The sequence below is a fragment of the Aythya ferina genome, assembly GCF_964211825.1.
Source record: "Aythya ferina genome assembly, chromosome: 12".
Classification (NCBI taxonomy): Eukaryota; Metazoa; Chordata; class Aves; order Anseriformes; family Anatidae; genus Aythya; species Aythya ferina.
In genome coordinates this window covers 11,358,278-11,367,326 of record NC_140308.1, presented here as the reverse complement: position 1 = coordinate 11,367,326, position 9,049 = coordinate 11,358,278, and the positions used below count along the sequence as shown (strand labels likewise).

Sequence of the window (9,049 nt, the reverse complement as noted above, 5' to 3'; positions counted from 1 at the left end):
GATGCCTGTAAATTTAGCAATTCTTGGCTCTCTGTGTATGACTCTTTCTTTCTCCTTTTTGTGCTAGCCTGGTAGGATTTTAGAATTAACAAGGTTTTTAATTGTTCTGTTCTGAAGTACACAAACACAGAGCCCTTTGGCAAGGGCACCCTTCGGAAATAAATTGAGTCATCATCCTCATAATAGAAAAACAAATTCGGTATGGATCTGCCCTCGAGTTAAGGGCATGCTGATCCCTTAGAGAATGGTACACCCCGATGACCAGACTCTTGTTAGTGACTGCTCTTTGCTTTTGCTGGCATATCTCACTCTCCTGCCTCTTGAAATGTTTTTTTTTTGATGGTTTTTTAAGATTAAAAATTGCAGGCTGGTGATTGTCCCTGTTGAAGGTGAGGAGCAGAGCAGGGTTGTGAGGGCTGCAGGGATCTGTTTCTTTGGTCATTCCTCATGTGTAAGTGGCTGAAGGGTGGCTGATTCCTGTGATACCTGATCTGGCATAAAACCTCTCAAAGAGACACCAGCCCTGTCTGAGCAAACCTGAGACACCAAGGTGGATTTATCCTGGATCAGCTCTTTGCCCCATTGTTAGAAATCAAACCAAGGCCTCTTCAGACACTTCCTCTCCTGCCTTAGCTTTCTGGTACTCTCCCTCTCTTTTTCTTTGCTGTCTTCTGCTCTCATTAGGAGGGACATAGGGGACAGGACTGGAAGGAATCCAAAGGTTCCACCGGCTCTAGTGGCCTTCAAAAGGTATCAAGCCAATTCACAAAATGTTTCCAAGGTCATTCGGTGCCCTTTCCATCACCAGGCTGCTCCATGCGTACTCCATAAAAGCCAAATAGCTCCAGTGAGCTGCTGCAGCCCATGGGGCACAGCAGGGCACAGTGCCCTTCCACTGCTGCTGCAGACAACACCTGCAGCGGTCTCTGAGGCCTTGATCAAAAGCCTCAGAGGTCTCTGTGCTCTGATAAAATGGCAAAGTTCCCATCCAGAGACATTTTCAAGACACGGAGTAAGCAATCTGTGCTGCAGACCTTCTGCACAACAGCTCTCCTTGCCTGGAGGCATTCACTGCTGGCCACACAGTCCCAGGCCACCTTCTCAGAGGATGGCAAACACCAGCACCTTCAGATGGGCTCCCTCACATGTGTGCAGAAATGAGGTCAATCAGGAGGAATGTGCCAGTGGCCTTGTTCTTCCACACATCCTGGGACCTGGCCCAGCCATGCTGTGCATGCCTTTGCCATGGGAGCCTCCACTGCAGCTGCTGCCTTCAGGGCAGAACCAAAACCATCGATCACAGCACTGGGAATCTTATCGGATTGCTCACAGATGGTTCAAACGTTGCCTTGGAGACAAGCGTTTGAAGGCACTGGTTGATTTCCCACGTAGTTCCTCAGTGATCCCTGTGGAAACTGCAAGAGCACGTACATGTATGTTCATCCACGTGTGATATTTGGTCTTTGGGCATTAACTAGGTGGGCTGTAAGCCAGGAGGCTGGGAGGAAATCATCTCTGAAAGGCCATGAAGAACAGGAGAGGTGCCTGAGGACTGGAAGAAAGCCAATATCATGCCATTCTCCAAGAAGAAGGATCCAGGCAACTACAAGTCAGTCAGCCTCACCTCCATCCCTGGAAAGGTGATGGAACAGCCCATCCTGGAGGTCACCTCCATGCATGTGGAGGATAAGAAGGTGATCAGGAACAGCCAGCACGGATTCACCAAGGGGAAGTCATGTTTGGCCGCTCCGATAGCCTGCTCTGATGAGGTGACTGGCTGGGTAGGCAAGGGCAGAGCAGTGGATGTGCTCTACCGTGACTTCAGCAAGGCTTTCAACACCGTCTCCTGGTGGTGTCCTGGTGGACAGCAGGTTAGCCGTGAGCCAGCAGTGTGCCCTTGTGGCCAGGAAGGCCCATGGTGTCCTGGGGTGCATAGGAAGAGTGCTGCCAGCAGGACGAGGGAGGTGACCCTGCCCCTCTGCTCAGCCCTGGTGAGGCCGCACCTGGAGCTCTGTGCCCAGTTCTGGGCTCCCCCGTGCCAGAGGGACATGGAGCTACTGGAGCGAGTCCAGCGGAGGGCGACTGAGATGCTGAGGGGATGGGAGCATCTCTCATACCCTCAAGGCTGAGAGAGCTGGGCCTGTTTAAGAGAAGAGAAGACAGAGAGGGGAACTTATCAATGTGTGTAAATATCTGAAGGGAGGGTGTCAAGAGGATGGGGCCAGACTCCTTCCAGTGGTGCCCAGTGAGAGAACGAGAGGCAACAGGCACAAAAAAAAGGAAGTTCCAGATGAATACAAAAAAAAACATTACTATGAGGGGAACAAAGCACTGGCACAGGCTGCCCAGAGAGGTTGTGGAGTCTCCTCCAGAGATACACAAAACCCACTTGGATGCCATCCTGTGCAACGTGCTCTAGGTGACCCTGGTTGGCAGGGGGTTGGACTGGATGATCTCCAGAGGTCCCTTCCAACCTCAGCCCTTCTGTGAGTCTGGGAAACTGCAGGTACACGTCTCAGAGGCTGCTCAGGCTGAGCTATACAGACAGGTTTAGCTGGGTTGGTGTTTTACTGCAGTCAGTTGATTTTTATCAGATGCTTTTACTTCATACATTTTCCTTGGCAGTGGCAATGATCCAGCAGATACCAAAAATGCTGGAACACAAGGGGACGTGCAGCCAAAAAGATCACTGGTGTAGCTGGATCCCCTCCTGCCCAAGGCAGACTTTGCACAAGCCCACATCAGCACCGTGTTCACCTGCTGTGGGCAGAGCTTTGGGTTTGTCTCCAAGCAGAGTTGGGCCAGCTTCGTTAACCACAGGGCTTAACCCCATGACTTTGGAGGCTGCATCAGCTCGCAGCACATTGCATCTGTGGTGGCACAGCCTGGCCAGTGGCCGGGCCCAGCCTCGGAGCAGTCTCCCCATGGGGAGGGCAGGGTGCAACTGGTGTCTCACAGCTATTTTTTCCTGGCTCTTGCAGGGCAAGTGGCCCCTTTTAGCACAGATCAACAACAGAGAGGCCTGGAGATCATCAGCTGCCTCCCAGCTGATTCCCAAGGCATTTCAAACACAGCATCACAAGAGGCAGGGATAATGCATGTGAAAGGCCCTTCTCAGTGGGACTGATAAGCACTTACAGAGTTATTACAGGATCAGACAGACAGGGCACTGAGTTTCTTATGTGCAGGGCTGGCTATATCCAGGGAGAGGACAAGCATGAAAAAAACATCTATGGTTTCCCTGGGTTGCCCCTGTCCTAAATGTACCATGACATGCACCCTGTCCTTGCTAATTCTGTTTACATGAAACATGTTCAAATGCTTAGAAGGAATCAGGTCAGCTAACACAGACATGGTCTGCATGCAGGTTTAAATGAGCTCTCGAACCAGGGTTTCCCTCCAGCCATGGTGTGTAGCCTTCTCCCAGCACCATTTCCCTTTCCTTTGGCCATGCTCATCCCCAGTATTGCAGAAAACACCCAACATGATGGTCTGGGCCTTACCAGGGAGGGAAGTGTCCCAGGGATGACCTGCTGGGAGAGCATCAGCCCTCCAGGTGCCTCAGTGCCTTTGTCTGCTGCTTGCTGGCCCCTCCTTCCCAGGCTTCTTTTATCATAGAATGGTCAAGGCAAGAATTGGAGTTGTTTCATGGAGTCATAGACCCAAGAAGGTTGGAAGAGTCCTTCAAGATCACCTGGTCCAACCATCACCCCACCACCAATGTCATCCACTAACCCACGACAATGCCCATCATCATTTTTCTTCCTTGGGTTTCAATCTGACCACTCCTGTAGATCCCTTGGGACTAATATCTTATTGACCAGGAAGTTAAGTGGAGGGGAGATGAGAGGAGCTAAGAATTACATCACAAATCTTATCTGCCTGTGGCCCCGAAATTGGAATTTACTCATGGAAATTATCTGACCTTAAAAGACAAGTGAAAGGCTTTATTAACAGCAATGCCAAAATTATCATTACTGGGAAGCTGGGGTAATCCACTCAGAAGAATGGGGCGGCTCCCTCTGCTAGCTGCTGGTTACCAGACATCTTGACCTGGTTCCATGCTCTGCGGTAGCCCTGCAAGGTCATCTGCAAAAGAAGAAAGGAGAAGGCCTCAGGATGATCAGACAGCAGTGGTATGTTGTGGAGGAAGCTGCCAGGCTCCAAGCTGCGGTACTGCATGCCCGTTCTCTTGCCCCACTCCCACCTGAGCTCAGTGCTCGCTGCAGCACACCAAGAAGAGCTCCTGCATGTCTAAAACAGCTTTGGTTTTCCTCTGAATGCTACAGGAAGCCTGGAGACATCACACAAAAGCACTGCGTGGAGACCTACAGCCCTCTGCACAGCAGCAGGGCTGTTTGACCTGTCCTGCCACAGAAAGGCTGGCAGGAAAAACAAGATCCTTGGTGTCGCTCCTCTTATCTCAGGGACAACTCCAGCATCCCTCTCTTGTCCCTTGAACCCTGACATCTCTCTAGCTCCACGGCTGGCAAGGCTCCGGGCACTGCCCATGGAGTGCGTCCAAGCAGCAGCTGCGGTCAGATCCACGCTTCTCCGCCTGCCGTGCTGGCTCTGGAGGCTCAAGCCCAAACCGTTCTGACCTCTGAGGAAGGCTGGACCACAGAAACACAGCCAGTCCCAGCCCAGGGTACTGGGGAACGAAGTGCTGGGCAGACACAGCCCAGCGCCACCCCACTCCCAGCCCCTGCTCAGGGGTGAGCAGGCACCGCAGGACCTGTCCCAGGGGCTGGCTTTGCCCCAGCAGCATCTCTCCTCGCCCGCTGTGCGCACAGACATCAGACAGGATAGGGACAGGGATGTGTCCTGCTATCTCTGGGCTTTGGCAGTGCTCCTGTCTTATCTCCTCACCTCCTCCCAGGCTGCAGGACTTGGGCCAGGGGCAGAGACAAAGATACTGCTCTCACAGCTTTGCCATGAACTCATGCTTGGCTCTTGGCCAGGAACAGCCTTTCCTTACCAGGGAAGAGTCAAGATACAGATGAGGAATGGATGTTTGAGATCATCAAAGAGGACCACAAGCACTGGAGAGCCACCAGCTGTCTGGGTGTTGGGGAAGGCCTGTGCAGGGACAGACATACTGGGCCACCACACGTCCCCTTCTCCTTACACACCCTTCAGGTTCCACGTGCACCCGGTTCTGCCTCACTGTCCTCACCTCAGCAATCTCTGCCCTCCTCTGCCAAGCCTTGATGCTCTTTTCCAGGTCAGTGACAGCCATTGCTGTCTGCACATAGCTCATCACGGGAGGGGTGCTGTAGTCCGACAGCTGTTTCTGCAGCCGCCGGTCCAGACTCTTCGCTTTGGCTCGTTGCTGCAGGAGGGAAAGGGACAGAGGGCAGGGACATCCCAGGAAAATGTCCCCCTGCCAGCTGGTGGCCAGCCGTCCGGGGAAGCAGGCAGGCAGGATAAACTGAAGGCCCAAGAGCAGTTGCACGTTTGAGGGCACCGTGTGGTGCATCCACCCCAGCCTCCATCCCACAGATGGGCTGCTTGAGAGCACCTTGAGCCTGCTGCCCAAAGCTGTGCTGGCCCAGCTGGGTAACAGCAGTGCCACCTCTCACTGGAGAGGACACTGCTGATGAAAAGATCAAGGAGAACTTCAAGAAGGCAGTGGCTGGTCCCTGGGGAGGCAAAAGCCACAAAGGGCAAAGCTGACCAGTATTAATGGCATTGGCAGGAGCTCCAGGACTTATTCTCAGCCCCACCATGGCATGCGCATATCCAGGTTATTGCTGGACCCCAAAGGGGCATCAGTGTCTAATGTACCATAACAAATACGTCCAGAGAGTCCTCTCAAGTTAAGTCTCAGGGATTCCCAAATCACTCTCTTACCTCCTCCACCAGCACAGTTTCTCTTTCAATCTTCTCCAGCAGCTCCATCCTCTGGGAGATGTCTTTCATTAGAGATGTCGATGTTTCCATGGTGTTCTGAAGCTTTTTCTGGAACAAGAGAGAAGGACACTGTTAGCAGATGCAACAGCAGCTCTCTGCTGCATGCAAAGACATCTCTACCTTATGTGGGCCCTCTCCTTGGGCTTTGCCTCCGCTAGTGGTGCTCCCACCAAGGCCCTGTGCTGCCTGCCAAGCACTGGCACTGCATTAGCCAGCCGTGATGGCAGCTCTGGGCCACAGCCCTGTGTTGACAGCCCCAAATCTCCGGTTGTCAGCAGCAAAACAGAGGTGCTTGCCAGGAAGGGCAGGAGCCTGTGCCTGCTGGGGCATGGGGAGAAAGCTGCTCCATGGGGCATGACTTGGGCATGGGGCTCCCACTCAGTGGCCACAGCTACTGCTTCGAGGTACCTGGCCGTCACGGCCCGTATTACACTGTGGCACTGCAGCCTGGGTTTAGGATGGCCCCAGGCAGAAGGGCTCACCCGAGAGACACAGATCCACCCCAGCTGCAAAGCAGTTTTCACTGATAAGATCAGGGGCTGCAGCTCGTGACATCTTTTCAAATGCCACATGTTGTATAATCAGCTCACGTGTGACCCTCGGGAAGAGCAGAAGGGGAAAGCAGAGGCACCGGGAGCTTCACTCACTTTACGGAAGTTGAGGATCTGGACAGTCTTCCCCAAAGTCAGTTTTAGCTGCTGCAGCTCCTTGTTCTTCATCTCGATCTTCTCTTCGTACTGCTCCTTTGTAACCTGCAGCTGCTGTGAGTGGACCCCACGGAGCGTGTCTCCCATCTGCTCCTTCTGCAAACCCCAGAGGAGCGGAGCTACAGATACCGACCAGAGCTCAGCCCCAGGTAAAGAGGGCTTTGTTTGGTGGGAAAAGCTGTCCTCAAGACAGCTGTGTTCTTCACAGGCCATCTCACTCCCGCTTCCCCTAGGCTGCTGCATGTACCTGCCTGAGCTGCTGCTGCAGCTTCTTCTTGTAACCCTTGAGAAAGCTGTTTTCTAGGCGCAACTTCTCTTTCATCAGATCCTACAGAAAGAAAGCAGGTCATAGCAGGACAGCAGAGTCTGGGAGGAGGAAGAGCACCAGGACCTCGTGCTTTCCTGTGTGTTTTCCCTTCATTGGGTGACATTGGTAGTACGGTGATGGTTGGACCAGATGACCTTGAAGGTCTTTTCCAACCTTAATGGTTCTATGATTCATCTCACCTTTACTGCCCCTAAAAAACAAGCACTTCCCCTCCCATGAGAAGCCCTGTTCAGCATCCTCCTGCCCCACACGTGGGACGTTGGCTCTGCACTTCCCTGGGCTCTGCTGAGCTGGAGGGCTGGGCCTCGTGTCACCTGGACTCATAGCTGTGCTCACCGAGCTGATGAGCAGCTGGGGTAGTTGCTAAGATAGTTTGAAAATGTGAGGCAGACCCTATGGGAGCATGGAAAATAGGTTTTAAGCTAAAATTTTTTACCATACATTTCAGGTGACAGACCAGGCTCAACTTTTGCCCTGCTGCACTGACCCTTTGGTGGTTCTTCTCCTCTAGGTACCTCAGCAGCTTCTCGGAAGCTATGATGCTCCCTTTCTTGTTGGAGATGGTGCTGACGATGTCTTTCTCAAACTCACTGATTGCTTTCTTAACATCAGTCCACCAAATATCTGTTTCTTGTATGACCGCCTGTAGAAATGAAGTCACGTAAAAGTCAAGAGGTGCCAACTTCCCTAATTCAAGCAGCTTAGGGAATAGGGGACACTGGAGATGACCAGACGTACTCTGATGGAGTTAGGAGCATTTCTCCTGTGGGTGCACTGAGGTTCACCCCGTGCAGCACAGGGCACATGGCACAGTCTTACAGAGCACTGCTGCTTCACTCATTCAAAAACGAACGTCAGAATAAATCTCTCCCATGCCTGACTTCCAGCGTCTGTCAATCCATCCTGACTTAGAAGCATCACCAGCCTTACTAAGCCAGTACTAGGATTGTCTTTTTACAATGTGTGACCTGTGGCCACACCAGAGGGACACGGGCTGCCTGCTGCCCCTGTCCCAGCTGCATGAACTAAAGGGAAAGGTTTCTCCTCCCCTGAGAGCTCCTGAGCACCCTGACTAGGAGGAGGTCTTGGCAGACAGCACAGGGCTGATCGTGATGCAGCAGCAAGGAGCCTGCAGCAGGAATGCAGCCTGGTAGATTTGGAGCATATGCAGGAGAAGTCCTAGAGAGACTGGAAAGGCAGACACTGGAGAGGTCTGCGCTGAGCCCAGTCAAAGCAGGAAGCTCTTGAGAGTTTCTATATTGAAAAATGCTTGGCATGAAGGACATACATCCAAGAAACTGACAGAAAGGAGCTTTTGCTTTCAAGAAAAAGCTGGGGAATTTCTATATTGAAAAATGTGTCTGGCACAAGGGACACACATTCAAAAAGCTGACAAAAGGGAGCTTTTTCTTTCAAGCATCTATTTCTTCATCTCACATAGCAGACAAGCGCCTCTACCTAAAAATCTTCTGCTGTCTTGTGTTACTGTTAGTTCTTGCCATAATACACAGCTTCAGAGACAGGTGCATCTGATCTCTGTTAGTTCACTTGCCTGCAAGAATCTGCAATTAGGGGGCAGCTCTGGCTCCCACTCTCAGCCCGGGACCACTAACAGCAATTGAAAGAGGTGGGAAAAGTTACAGGACGGCAGGACATATCGGTGGTTCTAAGGTTTCAGGAGAGCTATACCTCGATGTCCTGCAAGGTCTTCTCTGTGTCCTCCTCCATCCTCTGAATTTCCCCCTTCATGTCCACCAGCTCCCTCTCAGCCAGCTCACATTTCTGCTCCACTGTCAGGCCTGCGAAATACCCTGTTGAGCGGCGCATCTTGGATTTGGACCTGCCATGAGTCTGCAACAATCAAGGAAGAGCACAGATGCCATCAGGTAGCCAGCACTGGCCAACTGCTGCTGCATTTTCATGTGTTCAAAGAGCAAATAATCTCAACAGTCAGCTTAGAGGGATTCCAGCTTACAGTAAGGACACAGAGGTGTATCCAGAACAGAGGTAACTTGGGGCCACACCTAGCTGGCCTCATCTGTCCTCTCATCCACCCACAAAACCTTCCTACACAAGCACTTTCAATTCATTTCAACGGGCA

General features: G+C 52.2%; 1 protein-coding gene across 1 annotated transcript; it reads right to left on the bottom strand.

Moving 5' to 3' along the window:
- Positions 1-3,932: 3,932 nt before the first annotated feature.
- Positions 3,933-8,798, bottom strand: CFAP263 (cilia and flagella associated protein 263). The gene is made up of 7 exons (XM_084533908.1): positions 8,638-8,798; positions 7,436-7,591; positions 6,868-6,948; positions 6,561-6,716; positions 5,854-5,961; positions 5,177-5,332; positions 3,933-4,089 (listed from the first exon to the last, which is right to left on the bottom strand). Exons 1-7 carry the CDS (start codon positions 8,773-8,775, stop codon positions 4,000-4,002), a joined length of 885 nt encoding a protein of 294 aa, XP_084390034.1. The 5' UTR covers positions 8,776-8,798; the 3' UTR covers positions 3,933-3,999.
- Positions 8,799-9,049: the final 251 nt, after the last annotated feature.